The following is a 20,644-nucleotide window of genomic DNA, read 5'->3' on the forward strand; positions in this document are numbered from 1 at the left end:
GTGTGTGTGTGTGAGTGTGTGTGTGAGTGTGTGTGTGTGTGAGTGTGTGTGTGAGTGTGTGAGTGAGTGTGTGAGTGAGTGTGTGAGTGTGTGAGTGTGTGAGTGTGTGAGTGTGTGTGTGAGTGTGTGAGTGTGTGAGTGTGTGTGAGTGAGTGTGTGAGTGAGTGTGTGAGTGTGTGAGTGAGTGTGTGAGTGTGTGAGTGAGTGTGTGAGTGAGTGTGTGAGTGAGTGTGTGAGTGTGTGTGAGTGAGTGTGTGAGTGAGTGTGTGAGTGTGTGAGTGAGTGTGTGTGTGAGTGTGTGAGTGAGTGTGTGAGTGTGTGTGAGTGAGTGTGTGAGTGAGTGTGTGAGTGTGTGAGTGAGTGTGTGAGTGTGTGAGTGTGTGAGTGTGTGTGAGTGAGTGTGAGTGTGAGTGTGAGTGTGTGTGAGTGTGTGAGTGTGTGTGAGTGAGTGTGTGAGTGTGTGAGTGAGTGTGTGAGTGTGTGAGTGTGTGAGTGAGTGTGTGAGTGTGTGTGTGAGTGAGTGTGTGAGTGTGTGTGTGAGTGTGTGAGTGTGTGTGAGTGTGTGTGAGTGAGTGTGTGAGTGTGTGAGTGTGTGAGTGTGTGAGTGTGTGTGTGAGTGTGTGAGTGTGTGAGTGTGTGAGTGTGTGTGTGAGTGTGTGAGTGTGTGTGTGAGTGTGTGAGTGTGAGTGAGTGTGTGAGTGTGTGAGTGTGTGTGTGTGTGTGAGTGTGTGTGTGAGTGTGTGTGTGTGTGAGTGTGTGTGTGAGTGTGTGAGTGAGTGTGTGAGTGTGTGAGTGAGTGTGTGTGTGAGTGTGTGTGTGAGTGTGTGTTGTGTGTGAGTGTGTGTGTGAGTGTGTGAGTGAGTGTGTGAGTGTGTGAGTGAGTGTGTGTGTGTGAGTGTGTGTGTGAGTGTGTGTGTGTGTGAGTGTGTGTGTGAGTGTGTGAGTGAGTGTGTGAGTGAGTGTGTGAGTGTGTGAGTGTGTGAGTGTGTGAGTGTGTGTGTGGAGTGTGTGAGTGTGTGAGTGTGTGTGAGTGAGTGTGTGAGTGAGTGTGTGAGTGTGTGAGTGAGTGTGTGAGTGTGTGAGTGAGTGTGTGAGTGAGTGTGTGAGTGAGTGTGTGAGTGTGTGTGAGTGAGTGTGTGAGTGAGTGTGTGAGTGTGTGAGTGAGTGTGTGTGTGAGTGTGTGAGTGAGTGTGTGAGTGTGTGTGAGTGAGTGTGTGAGTGAGTGTGTGAGTGTGTGAGTGAGTGTGTGAGTGTGTGAGTGTGTGAGTGTGTGTGAGTGAGTGTGAGTGTGAGTGTGTGAGTGTGTGAGTGTGTGAGTGTGTGTGTGAGTGAGTGTGTGAGTGTGTGAGTGAGTGTGTGAGTGTGTGAGTGTGTGAGTGAGTGTGTGAGTGTGTGAGTGAGTGTGTGAGTGTGTGAGTGTGTGAGTGTGTGTGAGTGAGTGTGAGTGTGAGTGTGTGAGTGTGTGAGTGTGTGAGTGTGTGTGTGAGTGAGTGTGTGAGTGTGTGTGTGAGTGTGTGAGTGTGTGAGTGTGTGTGAGTGAGTGTGTGAGTGTGTGAGTGAGTGTGTGAGTGTGTGTGAGTGAGTGTGTGAGTGAGTGTGTGAGTGTAGCCCAGGGTAGAGTCCCTGCACCACATGGGAGTGCCATGGGAAGCTCTCATTCTTGGTCTTTGTTTTTTTGTCTCTCTCTCTCTCTCTCTCTCTCTCTCTCTCTCTCTTTCTGAAAAGTCAGCCTGGGAACCGTGGCAGTGCTCATGCCTTAGGCCCTGACTGCAAAAGATGTGATGGTAAAATGTTGTTTTATGAATAAAAACATTGTGTGGACATAAGTCACTGGAAGCAAGGCTAGACTTGGGAGGTCGTCCCCTTTTGTGTAAAGCTCAGCCGTGTGTAAAATCGTGTGTTCATCATTGGTTTCCTCAGCAGGTCCAGAAAATTGTTCCAAACTTGATTGTATGCCAACTAGAAGCCATATGTTAATTGAGACCTAATCAATAGTTTTGTCATGTATATATTTAAAGATCAAACACCAGGAGATTAGGAAGTTTTAGGCTCTCTTTTATACAACTAGTTTTATTGTTGGTAGTTGATTAATAAAATGCCTGGGAGATACCAGTTGTTCAAAATTTGAAAGTACTTAAAAAAAAAAAAAAAAAAAAGCCAGCCCCAGAGCTACATGGGAACACCGTGGCACCAAGGCAAGCTCACAGACGGGAAGCGGTGCCCTTGATGCCTCTCTTCCTCTCACTTTATCTCAAACAGAAAGGGTTTTTAAAAATCTCCTGGAGCTGTAGAATCATACACAAGACCCCAGTGCTACCCAGACCTAAGTAAGCAATGCAAACTGATCAAAATATAAAATACACATTATTTTGCTCTTACTTCTGTACCATAATCATTTATTTATTTATGTATTCCCTTTTTGTTACCCTTGTTTTATTGTTGTAGTTATTATTGTTGGATAGGACAGAGAGAAATGGAGAGAGGAGGGGAAGACAGAGAGGGGGAGAGAAAGACAGACACCCGCAGACCTGCTTCACCGCCTGGGAAGCGACTCCCCTGCAGGTGGGGAGCCGGGGGCTCGAACCAGGATCCTCACGCCGGTCTTGCGCTTTGCGCCACGTGCGCTTAACCCGCTGTGCTACCGCCCAATTCCCACCTTAATAATTTTTATCAATACTTAACATTTTTCATTCTGGGAGTGTCTGGGATTTTGAAAGTCAGGTTCAAATAGTTGTTGGGACTGGAATGTTTTTGTAATGGCTGGCTTCAGACCAAGAGGGCTGCACTGTGCTGTTTTCTTGTGAGCTCTGAGTTTGTCTGTTTGTTATTGTTACTGTTCTCCATACATTAATTTCTGGTGGTTTTTCTAGCCCCTAAGTCTCCGGAGCTGCACCTGGAGCCACTCAACTGCACCACCATTTCTGTGAAGTGGCAGCAGGAGACAGAGGACCTGGTGTCTGTTCAGGGCTACAAGCTTTTCTACAAAGAGGAAGGCCAGCAGGAGCACGGTCCTGTCTTCCTAGAGACCAGTGAGCTGTTCTACACCCTCAGCGGGCTGGGTGAGTGAGCTGGCTGTCCTCTGTTCCTTCCTCTCTGGCTAGGGATGGGGAAGACTACTGAATACAAAGCTGGAGGACGGGCTAGACACGCAAGAGCAGGCCGCCCATGTCCCTGCTGCTGTCCGTGAGGAGTCTTGACCCCTCTGTGAGAAGACTGAAAACGGCATGGTGTCTTCTTATCTCCCTTCGCCTCTGACACCTGCTTTCACTAGAGTTCACTCCCAACCAACGACTGGATGTGGGGAATGCGACACAGGAACTCCAGCCAGTGACCAGGTAGCACCCACTGGTCAGACTCGGCTGAGCAATTACCTGAACAAGTCACTGTCAGCTTGGCACTTCTATATGTAAATGTGTATAACTGGTTAACGCAAATGGTCCGTAAGTGACATGTTTGTTTAGCTCTTACTCAGAAAGAGCAGAGAGGCACTATCAGATAGCTCCCTTGGATATAGTGCAGTGCTTTGCTTGCGTGTGACCCAGGTTTGAGCTTGGCCCCCACCCCATTGATGGAAGCTTTGGTGCTGTGTTCTCTCTTCTCTCTTCTCTCTCTCTTTCTCTCTCTCTCTCTCTCTGCCTCTCTGCCTCTGCTGAGAAACTAAGCCCAGAGATGAAGGAAGAAAGATAGGAAGCACTCTTAACTAGAGAAAAGGCACCTTATTTTGTGTTTGAGTTGGTCGCTAAAAGCAGTGTTGTGTATATATATATATATATCAACACATACACATATATGATGGTGATCCTGCTTTGCTGAAAATTCTGTACATCTCTGAATTCTAATTTTCAATAATAAGCCTTTACTCCTCTTATCTTTTATCAATGCAACTTAAATAGGTTTACGATTTTTTTTTTTTTTTTTTTACTGCCTGTGCTTTTATGTTAGACCTTTGCGCATGTCGTGGGAATTCAGTTGGAAATCCAGTCATAGGGCGCATACTCAGAAATGGTTTGGTCACAGTCTGCAGCATCTGTTAAAATAGCTCACTTGGGTAGTACACTGCTTTGTCACATGTGACCCAGGCTCTCGCCTAGCCCATCTGCATTGAAGGAAGCTTCAGTGCTGTGGTCTCTTCCACACATAGTCTCTCTCTCATCTAAAAAACTAAAAAGACAAATGAGTAACTCCTTGTGTCCTGGCTGATGACCTTCGACTGCCTACAGGTAGGACAGGCTGGCAGAGACCCATCACAGCTGCAGGGCTTTCTTGCTGACCAGAAGATTCCTTACCCCTAGGGCTGTCACGTCACAGCCAGCATAGCAGACCAGTCGGGTCGCAGCCCTATGTCTTGTACAGCTGTTGATTGAGCCAACTTCTAGATCCTTCTTGAAGGACTTAGTCTTCCCGCTTTAGAAAGTCACTGCTGGGGGCTATCCAAGCCGAGGGCAAGTGAATGAATCTAGCCTACTAAGAACAGCGACTTGCACTCCGTTCCTGCTTGTTTAGGGCGGGTGGGAGGGCGGTGTGCTTGGTTAACTGGCCATCTGACCATCTGTGACCATTTCTGACAAGAGCATCTGGTGGTGGCTGCCTGTTTAACAGAGAGTGATGAGTCTGGAGGGCAGTAGGTTAAGGGAACCGGAGCCGGGTCTCACATGGGAAGACTCTGCTCCCACACATGAAAAATGCTCTCACTGCAATGCAGTTGACTACGTGGGCTCGGAAATGAAATTTAGATGCTGCTGTTTGCTGCTTTTGTGTCAATTTGAGCAGCAAACAACCGTCTCCAAATTACATTTCCACCCTAATGCCTCTTTTTTTCCCCTTGAAACCCTGATATACATCCCTGTTTCCATCTGAAAATTAAGTTTTCGATTAAAAAAAAAAACAAACTGTGTTCTTAGCAAACATTTGTCTTGGTAATACATAGAGTTCTTTATTTCTTAAAGAAAGATATGGATGATTAGATTTATGTGTGTGTATGTGTCTGTATAAATATATAAAAATATAAATATATATAAATACATTTATATATTATATATATATAAATGGTCATATATGGTCTGTATATATGCAGACAGACACACACAGACACACACATATATTTCAATCATTATCAACGGAGAATTATTTTTGTAAACAAAACCTTGTAGTACTGGATAAAAAATAAAATGTGCACCAGATGTCTTGTTTGCTTAAAATGGGGAGATTAAGCCAACAGACATCAAATGGACTGAGCTGTGTGGTTTCCTCCCTGGTTTTGATGAGCTGAATTTAATCATACTTAGTAGTGGGAGATAGAACAGAGCAATTTCCTTCTAAACTCTCAAAACTCAGTTCCCTGAGATATAAAATGTTTTTGTAAAGTGGGTAAGAAGATTCTGAATTTTCATTGTTGTAAGTGGCTAAGCCATCAGAGTATTGGATGGGGAGCTGGGCGGGAGCGCAGCGGGTTAAGCGCATGTGGCGCAAAGTGCAAGGACCAGTTTAAGGATCCCGGTACAAGCCCCGGCTCCCCACCTGCAGGGGAGTCGCTTCCCAGGCAGTGAAGCAGGTCTGCAAGTGTCTTGTCTTTCTCTCCCCCTCTCTGTCTTCCCCTCCTCTCTCCATTTCTCTCTGTCTTATTCAACAATGTCGACATCAACTACAACAATAAAACAACAAGGGCAACAAAAGGGAAAATAAATAAATATATATATATATATATTTAAAAAAAAAAGAAAGTATTTGATGTTGCTAACTTTTTCCAGTTCAAGGATTTTGAAGTGTGCAGTTTGATTTTAATTAGTGTGATTTAACTTTTTTCCCCCTTTTGCGCTAGTTTTTATCATCGTTGTTGTTGTTATTGATATTGTCGTTGTTGGCTAGGACAGAGAGAAATGGAGAGAGGAGGGGAAGACAGAGAGGGGGAGAGACAGACAGACACCTGCAGACCTGCTTCACTGCTTGGGAAGTGACTTCTTTAGAGGTGGGGAGCCGGGAGCTTTAACCAGGATCTTTATACCGGTCCTTGCGCTTTGCGCCACGTGCGCTTAACCTGCTGTGCTACTTAACTGCCCAACCCCATTCACTTTTTTTTTTTTAATTTTTTGCTTTAATTGCCACTGGGGTTATTGCTGGAGTGTGCTGCCTGCATGACAGATTCACTGCTCCTACCAGCCACTGTTTTCTTTTTTCTCTTAATTAATTCATTAGTTTTACTTGATAGGACAGAAAGAATTTGATAGTGGGGGGAGAGAGAGAGAGACACCTTTAGTACTTGCTTTACTAATTGTGAAGCTTCCTCCCGGAAGGGGGAGCGAGGACTTGAGCCCTGGTCTCGTACATAGTGATGCACTTCACCGTGGCACCACCTTGCCGAGTAGCGGTTTGCTTTTGACATATTGGGGAAAGCACAGTGAGATTGAGATCTAATGTTTCTTATGATTTGTTATCAGTTGTGGCTTAAGGTTTCTTTCAAGAGTTTGCATTTCTGTGGTAGCTGTTTTTTCTTAAGCCTGTCTTTTTTTTTTTTTTTTCGTGGCATTTTCAGTGTTTAGCTCACATTTTAAGTAGAGCTTTTAAACAAACCACACTTACCACACAACTGAAGCCGAATCAATACTACACTTGTATTCCTTGCTGAGAGACTGGTTGAAATAATTTGCTTCTCTGTTGTCTGTTGTTTTTTTTTTTTTAGAAGTTGTCTCTGGGTTCTGAAGTAGGGTTTCTAATTGCACAGAAAGTGTTTTCACGAGCTGTCAGAAACTATTCCTAACTGCTCAGCCTTTCTATAACAGAATGAAAAGGGGCGCTCAGATGGTGCTGCTGTTAGCTTAGCATCTGTGACACCAGGATTAGATCATCTCAGCTTCTGTTTTGCCAAAGAAACTCTGCTATTAGATTTCACAGTCAGCATGAGATTTAGTCCCAGTTACAAAGATCCGAAATATTTTAAGTCATTAGTAATGTTCACGGGTCACTTGTTTACCTCCAGAGCTCATGAATTTCTTTTTTCTTTTTTCTTTAGAAATCTATAATTGGAACTCCCAGTAACTACTGGAAATGGAAATCAAAACAGGCAGCACTAGGTGAATAGAGTATGGTGTTTTTTTTTTTTATTTTACTTATTCCCTTTTGTTGCCCTTGCTGTTTTTTTTTTTTATTGTTGTAGTTATTATTGTTGTTGTCGTTGTTGGATACGACAGAGAGAAATGGAGAGAGGAGGGGAAGACAGAGAGGGGGAGAGAAAGACAGACACCTGCAGACCTGCTTCACCGCCTGGGAAGCGACTCCCCTGCAGGTGGGGAGCCAGGGGCTCGAACCGGGATCCTCACGCTGGTCCTTGTGCTTTGCGTCCTTTGTGCCACCTGCGCTTAACCCGCTGCGCTACAGCCCGACTCCCCATAGAGTATGTTATAGTCCCTTAACTGGTTTGTATGGAAGCCGAGTAAAATTGAGTCAGATTTCTGGGTGTTAATCTTTTGCCCTAGCAGAAGATTTGACATGTTGTTACATATTCCAAGAAAGAGAATCAAGAATTGCCACTAGCAAGCCAAAGGAGCTGGAGGGGGTAGTATACTTGCCCTTTTTGGAGCCAAGAAAATATAACGGCACAAAAGAAGACAACTTTCATCAGAGAGGGGTCACTGTGAACCTTATGATAATAGGGGTTTGGTTTTAAAAAATCATCAGAACCTCTCAGTTTGTGAAACAGTCATGTTTTAATACTTCTCAGAGGCCATATTCCCTCACCCCTCTCATATGAGAATGTCTTAGATAACATTCAGAAAATCTTGGGAAGGCTGGGCTGAGTGCATGTGCTACAATGCGCAAGGACTAGGGTTCGAGCCCCTAGTCCCCACCTGCAGGGAAAAGCTGCAGTCACAGATGGTGAAGTAGTGCTGTAGGCGTCTCCTCCCCTCGACCTCCCCCCCCTCATTCCGTTCAGTCTCTATCCAATAACTAACAAATCAAATAGCATAATAAAATCTTGGCAAGCATTCCACTCGTGAAAAGTCCTTAAACTGTGGTCATTTTGCAAGTTTCTCACTACCATCTTAAGACAGTTAAAACAAAACAAAACACTATTTTATGATAAATTTTTCCTAATTGTGAATAGGTTCAAGTCTGCCTACGTGCAGATTTCAGCATGTAAGCTCATTTTAGATACCAGGTGCCTTGATATCAGCGACCAGCTCTAATAATACAGAAGCCAGCGTTCTCCAGTAACATGTAATAGAGTGCAGACATTTTTATGGGTTCTGCCCAGATTAGCTTTTATTTTATAAAGCAGTGCCAGTTTCTGTGGCATCGTGCTGCATGTTATTTGTTGACTTTAGGATCATGTAAATGCAAAATCCATAGACATTATTGCTGTCGTTTCCCACAAGATCTTTGGTGACAGACCTCACCTCTTTTGCTGCTCTTGATTCTTCTGCTTAATAGCCACAGTTTAATTTCTTCTTTTAGTAGACATAGTTCTCTCAACATTGGTTCATGGTGCGAAGGTCTGCAGGTGTCTGTCTTTCTCTCCCCCCTCTCTGTCTTGCCCTCCCCTCTCCATTTTTCTCTGTCCTATCCAACAGCAATAATAGTAACCACAACACCGATAAAACAACAAGGGCAACAAAAGGGGGAAAAAACAGCCTCCAGGAGCAGTGGATTCGTGAGTCTTAACAATAACCCTGAAAACAACAAGGGCAACAAGAGGGAATAAATAAATAATAATTAAAAAAAAATTACCCTGGAGGCAAAAAAAAAAGTTTGCAAATTGATGAAACTGTAAAAACTAACAAGTTACAGTTCGTCATCTTTAACGTATTTTTCTTGAGTGAAAAGAACATGTTTTATACTAGAAAAAAACTAGCATATCATCATTTACTGTACTTCTCAGATATCATGGAGCAGAGATTTTCAAGTGGCCTCTTCCAGTTTTGACCTTTTGTTCCTACAATTTTCTTCTCTCCTCCCACCCCTGCCCTCCACCCCCACCCACTGGCTGCTCATTCACAAATTCACGTTTCCATTCACAGATATTTAGTCAAACTCACTACATGCTACTCCTTCCATGATACCCAGTCATACCCTCTTTAAACAGCTTGAGAGCAGTCGAGAAACTCAGGGTCTCAGAGGAAGCCCACAAATAACAGTCAAAACCCCGTGTGAGGAACTCGGGACACTGGTCATCAGGCTGCTGTTAATAGCACTTGGCAAATGCCGAGGACCTATTTTAAGTCTAAAAGGAGGGTGACATCCAGGAAGTAACATTTAACTAGAAAGCTAAAGTGCTTCAAATCGGGTCCGAAAATGTAAATAGAGATGGGCTGGGGTAGATGTGGCTTCCATGTGGCTTGACGGAACAATAGATAATAAAGTGAAAGTGACATCAGGGTTGAGGGGCGGTGCACGTGGTCAAGCACACACGAGAACCTGGGTTCAAGCCCCTGGTCCCCACCTTCAGTGGGGAAGCTTCGTGAGCAGTGCTACATGTGTCTCTGTCCTTGCCTCCCCCTTCCGTCTCTGTCTTTATCTAAAAATAAATAAAAATGTTTTAATATTTATTTTTCCTTTCGTTTCCCTTGTTTTTCATTGTTGTTGTAGTCATTATTGTTGTTATTGATGTCATCGTTGTTGGATAGGACAGAGAGAAATGGAGAGAGATGGGGAAGACAGAGAGGGGGAGAGAAAGACAGACACCTGCAGACCTGCTTCACCGCCTGTGAAGCGACTCCCCTGCAGGTGGGGAGTTGGGGTCTCGAACCGGGATCCTTATGCCGGTCCTTGTGCTTTGCGCCACATGCGCTTAACCCGCTGCGCTACTACCCAACTTCCTTAAAAATGTTCTTAAAATATATTAAGAAAAATAAAAATGATCTCAAATGGTGCAGTGGGTGCATGTCTTGAATAGACTACGTGCAAGTAAAGGCCTCTGAGACTTCAGACTTGTGGCTTCACCATGATTTTCCCTTAAAAAGAGCAGCAACATGCAGAGATAGCCAGGAAATAACAAAACTCCTCTGCTGTGATTGGGATGGGTGGCAGGGACCCTGTGCTAGAGGGACAGAAGAAGGCCTGTGGCCACACAGTGAAGAAAGACCCACAGGGCCAGCAGAGTAGCTCACTTGAATAACACACTGCTTTGCAATTTGCTTGGCCCATGCTCCGTCCTATCCTCACTACATTAAAAAAAAGCTTCAGTGCTATGGACTATGATTTTTTTTTAAAAAGTCACATAAGTAGATTCATATATAATGTGATCCATTGAGACTTGCCCATCCACTGAACCTAATGCCTCTGAGCTTCATCCATAAATTATTACAGGCAGGAAGCCGGGCGGTGGCACAGCAGGTTAATTGCATGTGGCGCAAAGCGCAAAGACCAGCATAAGGATCCCGGTTCGAGCCCCCAACTCCCCACCTGCAGGGGAGTGGCTTCACAGGCGGTGAAGCAGGTCTGCAGGTGTCTGTCTTTCTCTCCCCCTCTCTGTCTTCCCCTCCTCTCTCCATTTCTCTGTGCTATCCAACAACGATGACATCAATAACAACAGCAGTAATAACTACTACAACAGTAAAAAAACAAGGGCAACAAAAGGGAAAATAAATAAATATAAAATTTAAAAAAATTACTAGAGGTAGCAATTTAGCTGACCGTGTTTCTTTACTGAGGAGGATTTTAACCGTGTGGTTACACAGACATCCACACACTGAAAGACGTGTGCTGTTTCTAGTTTGGGGCAGCTGTGAATAGAATTACATACCTTTGTATGAGTTTTTATGGGCGTAGACGTATGTTATTACTACTATTATCATTATTATTAGATAGAGGGAGGAGAAAAGAAAGGCCACAGCGCCAAAAATTCCTACAACAGGGTAGGGACTGGGCTCAGGCCTGGGCCACACACATGGCCAAGCCGCCGTCCATCTACGCGAGCGACTTTACCAGCGCTAGAAGCTTTCATGGTTTTCTGTAGTAGACGCCGAGGTGGGGCTGCTGGGGCAGTGTCACACAGGAGCGTGACTTTGTGAGGAGGCCCGAACTTTGCCAGAGCGGCTGGAACACTTGGCACCCCTACTTCTTCTTCTAGCGTTTGCCCTTCTTCCGCAGCCAGTCGGGTTGAGCCTGATGTCAAGTTTCGAGACCTCCTTTGAATCTGGAGAGGTGGCAGTCGTTGACTCTGTGGGTCATCGTCTGTCTGGAGCCGCAGGGGCAGTTCGGGTCGTCTCTGGCTCCCCAGCGATGGAACATAGCGGCGCACCGGCCATGGCCTGTTCGATAGCGATTGAGGAGGGCCCGATCATAACGTGCCAGGTCAAAGCCGGGTGGACGCTCGCAGGGGTCTGTGATGAGGTGTTTGTTCTTGACCTCAGCTGACTGCCAGCTCTGTTTCCAAGAGTCTGGAACAGAGAAGTTCAGTGTAGGCGTAGGGGACCAGATTGGGTGACGAGACGTCAAGCGTTGGACAGGGTGGGCGAAGATATCCGCGTAGATTGGCAGGTCCGGTCGAGCGTAGACGTGGGAAATGAACTTAGATGATGCCGCATCCCGACGAATATCTGGCAGGGCGATGTTGCTAAGAACTGACAGCCATGGAACTGGGGTGGAACGGATGGTTCCAGAAATGATCCTCATGGAGGAATATAATTTGGAATCGACCAAGTGGACATGGGGGCTACAGAACCATCCTGGGGCACAGTATTCTGCAGTGGAATAGCATAATGCCAGAGAGGATGATCGATGCACCCCTACGAAAATGTGTGAGGGTTCCGAGCAGTTGACACTCCTGTTCATTCTTGTGATTAGCAGTTTAGGTGTCTGTAGTCATTTTAATAGGTGAGTAGCAGTATCTCTAAATTAAATATATAGATATAGATATATAGATATATAGAACAACAATGGCAACAAAAGGGAATATAAATAAATAAAATATTAAAAAAAAAACAAACCAGGGAGTCGGGCGGTGGCGCAGTGGGTTAAGCGCAGGTGGCGCAAAGCACAAGGACCGGCATAAGGATCCCGGTTCGAGCCCCGGCTCCCCACCTGCAGGGGAGTCGCTTCACAGGCGGTGAAGCAGGTCTGCAGGTGTCTGTCTTTCTCTCCCCCTCTCTGTCTTCCCCTCCTCTCTCCATTTCTCTCGGTCCTATCCAACAATGACAACAACGATAATAACTACAACAATAAAACAACAAGGGCAACAAAGGGAATAAATAAATAAAATAAATATAAAAAAAAACAAAAACAGGTCACTAAACAGTTATCTTTTTATTGTTTTTTTATTTTTAAACTTTAAAAAAAATTTTTAAATATTTATTTTCCATTTTGTTGCCCGTGTTGTTTAACATTGTTGTGGTGATTGATGTCGTTGTTGGATAGGACAGAGAGAAATGGAGAGAGGAGGGGAAGACAGAGGGGGAGAGAAAGACAGACACCTGCAGACCTGCTTCACCGCCTGTGAAGCGACTCCCCTGCAGGTGGGGAGCCGGGGGCTTGAACCCGGATCCTTGCGCTGGACCTTCTGCTTTGCACCACCTGCGCTTAACCCTCTGCACTACTCCTGAAAAATATTTTTTAAACTTGATTTTATTGATAGGACAGAAAGAAATTTAGAGAGCAGGGGTATAGAGAGTGAGAGACAAGAGAGACAGCTGCAGCCCTGCTTCACCCTTTGTGAAGCTTTCCCCCTGCAGCTGGAGTGAAAATAATTTTGTTGACACCGAGCTTGGCTTTTAGTTCCTGAATAAAACTTCAGATGAATGCTCTTCTGGCGCTAAGGACTCAGCATCTTTTTGGCATGCTGGAAAAAATGAGTGCCTTTTGCCTCTGGAGGGGGAGGGGAAGGTCTAGAGGGTGTGGGTGTCCCGGTGCATGATGTTACCAGAGGACCCAAGGTGGGGTCAGTGTTAGTAGACAGACACCTGTCACCGGGAGATGAGAAATTGGACCCTGTGCCATTTCCCCCGCACCCACCTGTAAAATGGGAAAACAAAAAAGAAACTAAAGAAAGAATGCTGTTTCCTCTGAGGCTATATATTATATTATAGCAGACTTGTAGTAATGGCATCTGATAGTGTTATACCTAGCAGTTTCAGTTTTCACTTAAAAGAAAACTCATGGGAGTCGGGCGGTAGCGCAGCGGGATAAGCACACATGGCTCAAAGTGCAAGGACCGGCATAAGGATCCCGGTTCGAGCCCCTGCAGGTCTGCAGGTGTCTGTCTTTTTCTCCCCCTCTCTGTCTTCCTCTCCTCTCTCCATTTCTCTCTGTCCTATCCAACAACGACGACATCAACAACAATAACTACAACAATAAAACAACAAGGGCAACAAAAGGGAATAAATAAATATTAAACAAAATTTAAAAACTCATTGTAGATCATGAGAGGGGAGGCAGAATAACTTACTTGTATTTTGTTGAATATGTTTTCATGATTAAATAAAAATAATAAGGTTCGACTTTCCAGATAGAACCTCCAAAAAATAACTGGGAAAAGAATTTTGATGTTTTCCCCCCGAGACTTGCAAACATAGACTTGAATAATCATCATCCCTCAAAATACTCTGAAACATAGCAGGTTCTGTGGAAGACTGTCCAACATGTCACTAAATGAAGCATGATTTGTGAACTGAAATGAGAAACAGCTACTCCCCCTTAAAAAAAAAAGAGTGTGTGTGTGTGTGTGTGAGAGAGAGAGAGAGAGAGAGAGAGAGAGTTTAAGAGTGGGATGGTGCATTTATCTAAATGGTCCTCACTTTTGTGGGTTTGAAGTCATTTTATTGCTTTGGCAGCTGTGTGGTAAGTTCTCTAGCAGACAATGGTGGTGGTGGTGGTGGGTGGGGCTCAACTGGCATCTGATTTCTCTTTGTAGAGGAACCAAAAAGTTGATATTTGGCGATTTCTTGAGAGAGCAGTTCATCTATAACAAAAGAACTTTTTTTTTAAGGACCTAAATCAGCTCCCTGTATTTGTACGCATGTTTTGTTTTTTGCTTAAGGAAATAAAAAGAAGAAGAAAGAGAAAAGAATGAGGCAAACCAAGACCCTCAAACTGCATAACACAGATAACCTTTTGCCCTCTGGTGAAGGCTTAAGATTTACAGTACCTCCCAGGCTTGACTGAAAGAGCCCTAAATGAAACCCCTGTGGAGTTGAGGAAAATAAGCAGGGTCAGGAAGTTTTCTTCTTTCAAGTGACTTTCTTTAAAAAAAAAAAAATCACAAAATGAAATACCAGTTGTGATGTGTCTCCAGCTTTCAGTCCGTGCCCTTGTCACCTAAAGTGGGGAGAGCGTGATGAGGGTGACCAGAGATCAGGGCAGCCTGAGGTCAGAGCAGTTAAGAAGCAAGGATTTCAGAGCCTTCTTTGTCTCCGGGCTCTCAGCAAAGGCTCTCTCACTGCTCACCTCAAAATTAAATCTCCATTGGAAATATTTTTAAATATTTTTAAATTCCCCAGGGGAAGCAGAATAGCGGGGGGTGGGGGGGTGGTGGAGGCGGACACAGTAAACTCTGACTGTATGGGTGTGGGGCAGACTAAAGGGATCAGCGATTATTTATCTCTGTGTATGTTAAGAAGTCAAGTATTGCTTTCAACTGACAAATGCCAAAAGTACAGGAAAATAAATTCAGTCCCAGTTTGTCAGCAGAAAAAGAATTTTTCACTGGGTTCCAAATGATCAAAAGTGTGATGATTTTACTATCTAGTAATATTCGCATTTATTTAATATTTAACTAATATAGTGAATCTTGAACCAACTCTATCTTTCTCTTCTAAAATGTCCCACCACACTCTACAACATCTTTATACTGGGGGGCTCTCAAACTGATCTTATTGTTCCATTTTCTGCTTCTCGTTAAAATGGTGATAAGTAAAAAAGATGTTTCTTTGGTCTTAGGAAGGTGCTTTAGTTATTGATTAGCTCCTGATTGGCTTCTAGGCCAAAACGAGGTGATGGCATTTTAAGAATGAACAGGACATCATCTTAATCTCTAAATTGCACGTTTCAAAATCTGTAAGCATGGTGAAATGAATCAGTCTTGGACTGACAGTTATCCTTGCAGGCAGGCGGGAAACCTCGTAGGAAATTAAATCAATACTGGCCGTTAATCATCTGGAAGTTCCTAGCTGATAGAAAGAATCTTTAGATGTGTGAGGTCCTGGAAGATCTAAGTTGAAGGCAAGGGGGCCTTTTAGATGCTGTCATTAGCACATGAAAGGAACTGCTGAAATGGGTGGGGAAGGACATTCATTGTATAGCAGCAATCATACTTTTGCAAGGGGGCTGTTTTGTTTTAAGCTTGTTCTTAGAAAGACAGTTTATGCAAATGAAATCTTCAGTTTGCAGTAATTACATACCCAGTGATTAGGATGAAGGGAAATTTGGAGACAGGCCATTCTTGAGGAAACTCATTTTTATCTTTACCTTTTCAAGTCATTATTAATTTAATTCAGCTCAGGCATTTGGTGGGGCTGGGGACTGAACCTGGGTGGGACTTTGGTGCCTCAGGCATGACAGTCTTTCTGTATTTGTTTAATCATTATGCTACCGCCTCAGCCCATAAAATCTTTTTATGTATTTGTTTTATAATCTGTATAACAGAATGTTCATGTGAGTTATAAATAAAGATATGCATATTATAAGTAGGCATGCTAATTTTCTGTTAAGTGAAGGCAAAATAAATTGGAGACAATTATTTTATATTAGGTCAACTGTTTCTAAGTTAGCTACCCAGTGTCACAGTGTTGAGGAAATAGACTATTCAGATTATCACATAAACTGCCCTTGCAAATTTACATACAGTGAGAGGAAAATATCTTACATCATGATAAGGCTTTCTGAGATTGCATTAGCAAGTTTGGATACCAGCTAGTATGGAGGGTGTGGGTCGAGGGAGGTGAGGAGCTGAAATCTAGTTGAGATCTGAAGGCTGTGAAAGGTAAGTAGGAGAGCTGACAAGATAGCTCATCTGGGAGGGCACCTGCTTCGCCATCTGGGAGGCCCATATTCAAGCCCTTGTTACACCATGTGGGGACATTATGGCAATGGAAGAAGCTTTAGTTCTGCTTCCTCTCCCTCACCCTCTCCCTTGCCTACCACCCATCTCTGAAAAAGTCAAGCTTGAGGGGGTCGGGCAGTAGCGCAGTGGGTTAAGCGCAAGAACCGGTGGAAGGATTCCCATTTGGGTCCCTGGCTCCCCACCTGCAGGGGAGTCGCTTCCCAGGCGGTGAAGCAGGTCTGCAGGTGTCTGTCTTTCTCTCCCCCTCTCTGTCTTCCCCTCCTCTCTCCATTTCTCTCTGTCCTAGCCAACAACAACAACATCAATAACAATGATAATAATAACTACAACAACGATAAAACAACCAGGGCAACAAAAGGAAAAAAATGGCCTCCAGGAGCAGTGGAGTTATGGTGCAGGCACCGAGCCCCAGCAATAACCCTGGAGGGGGAAAAAAAAAGTCAACCCTGAGTGGTGAAACCCCAACAACAACAAATGAAGTTAGGTGAAGTATCTGGTGGAATTTTGAAGGCATGAAAGACAGCACAGCCAAACTCAAAGACTAATCTTCAAAACAGACTGAATACTGCTCTCCCTCCCTCCCTTTCTTTCTTTTTTAAAATTTTTTATTTAAGAAAGGAGACATTAACAAAACCATAGAATAAGAGGGGTACAATTCCACATAATTCCCATAACCCAATCTCCATATCCCATCCCCTCCCCCGATAGCCTTCCCATTCTCCATCCCTCTGGGAGCATGGACCCAGGGTCATTGTGGGATGCAGAAGGTGGAAGGTCTGGCTTCTGTAATTGCTTCCCCGCTGAACATGAGCGTTGACTGGTCGGTCCATACTCCCAGTCTGCCTCTCTCTGTCCCTAGTGGGGTGGGGCTCCAAGGAAGTGGAGCTCCAGGACACATTGATGGAGTCGTCTGTCCAGGGAAATCTGTTCAGCATCTTGCTGGTCTCTCTTTCTTTCTTGCCTTCTTTCTTTTTCCCCCTACAGGGTTATTGCTGGGGGCTCGGTGCTGGCACTATGAATCCACTGTTCCTGGTGGCCATTTATTCCATTTGTTTTAAAATAGTATAGAACAGAGAGAAATCAAGAGGAGAGGGGGATAGAGAGGGAGATAGAAAGATAGACACCTGCATATTTGCTTCACCATTGTGAAGTGACCCCTCTGCGGGGGAGGGGGGTTGGGGGCTCGAACCAGTCTTTGTGCTGGTCCTTGTGCTCCGTGCTATGTGCACTTAACCTGGTACACTACAGCCTGACCTCCAGAATACTGCTATATCTTTCTACCTAAACATTATGTAAAAAGGATCACGAAATAAGTCCCCCAAAAGTAGGAGTGCGGATGTTTTCTGGATGTAATAGGGCAGCACCAAAAAGATGAGAGTTGTAATGTGCGTGCTCATTTATCCCATTCCATAGAAATAAGAAAGTCAGAATGGCGTGCGTGCGTGCGTGCGTGCGTGAGAGAGAGAGAGGGAGAGATATCATTTGGATAGTGTGCCACTTTGCCATGTGTGTGACCTGGGTTCTAGCCCAGCCCCCACCTCATTGGAGGGAACTTCGGTGTTGTGATCTGCCTGTCTGTCTCTCTCCTTACTTAAAAAAAAAAAAAAGGAATAGGAATAGGAGAAGAGGAAGGAAGAAAGGAAAACTAAACTTGCACAGATATTTCACCACTAAGGTGTTCATTGTAGTGTGCTGGGTCATTATACAAATAGTTGTGAGACGTGGGAGGAAACTTCGGCTCAGGAGGTTGACTGATACATTGATCGGGCATAACTGAGGTTCGACTAAATGTGGACTTCGAAAAAGACGCTTTAAAAAATTTAATGGCATGAGCCATTATTTGCGGTGTATTAAGTAACTGTAATGTATTTTCTATCTCACTTACTCTCCTCTCTCTCCTCTCTGCTGTTTTCTGTAGCTCAGCTATTTTGTTATCCTGTCCTGATAGTTTTAGCTTGTTCAGCTAGTTGTGCTAATCTTAGCGCAGCTATTTCAGCTCTCAGCTCTCTACCTCCAGATAGTGTTTTCTTTCAGAGTCTCATTTGCTGTTTCCCCATTTCTGTTGATAATACTTTCAAATGCTTTCCTCACTCCTGTGACTAATAACCTAAGTGCTTTCCTCACTCCTGTTTGGATCCTGGCCTCATTCTTATGTGCTTCTCCCCTTGAGTGGTTTTTATCTGGGCTTATGTCCTGGTTCATTTCTCCCATGTTTCTTCTTGGTTTAACTATTGTGTGTGGTGTGTTATGAGGTCCCTCTCAGTACTATTCAGTTCACTAGTCACACTTATCTGAATTGACTTGTGTCTAAGTAAGGTACTTAAAGAGTTCACAGTTGTGGAAATTAACAGTTGTTTCAATGTTGTCTCAGTCCTAGAGGTGAAGCACAGTGGCTGTTAAACCCTCTTTTGTTCTGAATCTCCCCTGTAGACTATGGGAGCCTGAGGGCTTTTTAACTATAAGCAGGTTTTTAGCTTAATTACTCACTCCTGACCAAGAGATAAAACATTGGGGGAGAGAGAGCACAGTGGTTATGCAAAGAGACTCCCATGCCCCAAGGGTAAGGTTCAAAGCCCCAGGCCCAATTTAGTTTCTCTGACAGAAGTCAAAGCCATGAAGGGCAGCAGTCCTTGGTCCTGTGAGTTTCTAAAAAAAAAAATCCTGATTGTACCACTGTGGGTTCTGAGGCCGTTATTCATTGTGTCTCCCAGTTCCTTAAGAGAACAAGTTGAAAAACTGCCACTGTACAGCCCCACTTCCAGACCACTGGGAGTGTGTGTCTTCTTCTGAGTTCCCATCAGGTCTCTGCCCCCGATGTCAGCACAGGGCCTCCCCGCTGCTGCTCCAGCCTCCAGGGACAGTAGCAGTGGAGACTCACAGTTGCATTTGGTGAGGCTTAGGGGAGCCTCTCCTCCTTCCAGCAGTCTGTCTGTTGGTAAAACTCAGACCGGAGGTGGTGCCTCAACGGGCAAACTGCCAGACTCTTACCACTGGCTCCTGAGTGGATATGGGTGTTCAGCCCCAGGAGTCTCTCCTTAGGCCCCTCTGTGTCCACGAGCCACACATGTTTGCACTCACCTGTGACTTGGTGGCTTCGCAGAGTATTCTAATCTTGTCTTGTGTCCTAGGCGATCGATCTTCTTAGTTGACCAGGGAGAGGAAAGAGATGCGGCTGCTACTCTGTAGCCCACCTCTGGCTGGTCTTAGGTTTTGTAAATTTTCTTTTTTAAAAATATTTTATTTATTTATTCCCTTTTGTTGCCCTTGTTGTTTTATTGTGGTAGTTATTCTTGTTGTCATTGTTGGATAGGACAGAGAGAAATGGGGAGAGGAGGGGAAGGCAGAGAGGGGGAGAGAAAGACGGACACCTGCAGGCCTGCTTCACCGACTGTGAAGCAACTCCCTTGCAGGTGGGGAGCCGGGGGCTTGAACTGGGATCCTTACGCCGGTCCTTGCAGTAAATTTTCTGTAACAAACACATGCAACTATAATGAGAAAAAGAAAAACTTCCTTTCTTTCTTTACTCTTTCTTCTTTCTTTCCTTCCTTCCTTGCTTCTTGAGATCACTGCTCAGCTCTGGTTGTTGGTGGTACCAGGATCAATCCTGGGACCTCTCGTGCTGTGAGGGTTAAGAATGAATACAGGTGTAATCAAGGGAAAACTAGATACAGGTATAATCAAGGGGAAAATGGGTACAGGTGTAATCAAGAAATTGCCAGTATCATCCAGAAATCAGCCCAGATGGTAGTCAGGCACCAGAACAATAGAATGGTTAAAAATTAACCAGACCTAGAGTAGGAATAATGCTCATTTTCCACTTTGGAAAACCCTGCTGCTTTCAGTAAGGTAGGACGTTTGTTTCTGGGCAGACAAGATGCTTCTGAACCAAGATGTGGTGCAAGCCTCAAAGCCCCCCAGTCATTAGATTTCAGGTAAAGGAGCCAGGTCCTGTGCAAACTGTTGTGTGTAACCACAGCTGGCATATGCGGCAACAGGTATAAAAAGCTGCTGTGGCTGTGCTTAGCCTTCAGTCCTTGGGCAGCTCCCGCGTGGGCTGGACCCTCAGCTGAGGAGGCTTAAATAAAATGCATGCGTGGCCACCTTACTTGGTGTGGAGTATTGTGATTTCTGTGTGGAGAATTCTATCCCATCATGGGGCAAGTCTGATACACTACTGCTCCCCAGCGTGTCTCTTCTACTTACATGTGCTTACATGAAGACGCTGGAGTGAAGGTAGAGGTTGGGGACAAAAATGTAAGAGATGGAGACCATAGCCTTTTTATTGCGTTAGGCCCTGTACTTGGCTAGACAGACCTTTACGTTAGTCTGTGTACTTGCTCCAGTCAGATCAAAGCATGAGTGCTGTTAGCCAGCTCTGGGACACAGGGTATGGCGTTACTAGGTTATAATGACTGCTTAACTTCTCAAAATTCAGAACCTTCAGAAAACTGTACACTAACATTGTTGAGTTGTCTGGTGACTTGCACTGAAAGCTTTAGTGGTTCTGGACAGTGACTTAAGATGTTAAGAAGATTCATGATTTTTAGAATCATTTAACCACTTAAAGAATCTTGCAGGACCTGGAGGTGCTAGTGGAGGGAACAGTTAAAAATGTTTTGAGCTGGGAATCAGGTGGTAGCGCAGCGGGTTAAGCGC

General features: G+C 44.5%; 1 protein-coding gene across 2 annotated transcripts in view; it reads left to right on the forward strand.

Moving 5' to 3' along the window:
• PRTG (protogenin) overlaps positions 1-20,644 on the forward strand; it is a 132,171-nt gene that overhangs the window by 61,915 nt on the left and 49,612 nt on the right. Inside the window, exon 11 of one of the 2 annotated variants that reach the window (XM_060178201.1) lies at positions 2,871-3,059. The exons of the other annotated variant lie outside the window; for it this stretch is intronic. Within the exon in view, the coding sequence (XP_060034184.1) occupies positions 2,871-3,059 (189 nt within the window). The remainder of the gene's footprint in view (positions 1-2,870; positions 3,060-20,644) is intronic. 2 annotated transcript variants of the gene reach the window in all.

This window comes from Erinaceus europaeus, chromosome 18, assembly GCF_950295315.1.
Source record: "Erinaceus europaeus chromosome 18, mEriEur2.1, whole genome shotgun sequence".
In the NCBI taxonomy this organism is placed as follows: Eukaryota; Metazoa; Chordata; class Mammalia; order Eulipotyphla; family Erinaceidae; genus Erinaceus; species Erinaceus europaeus.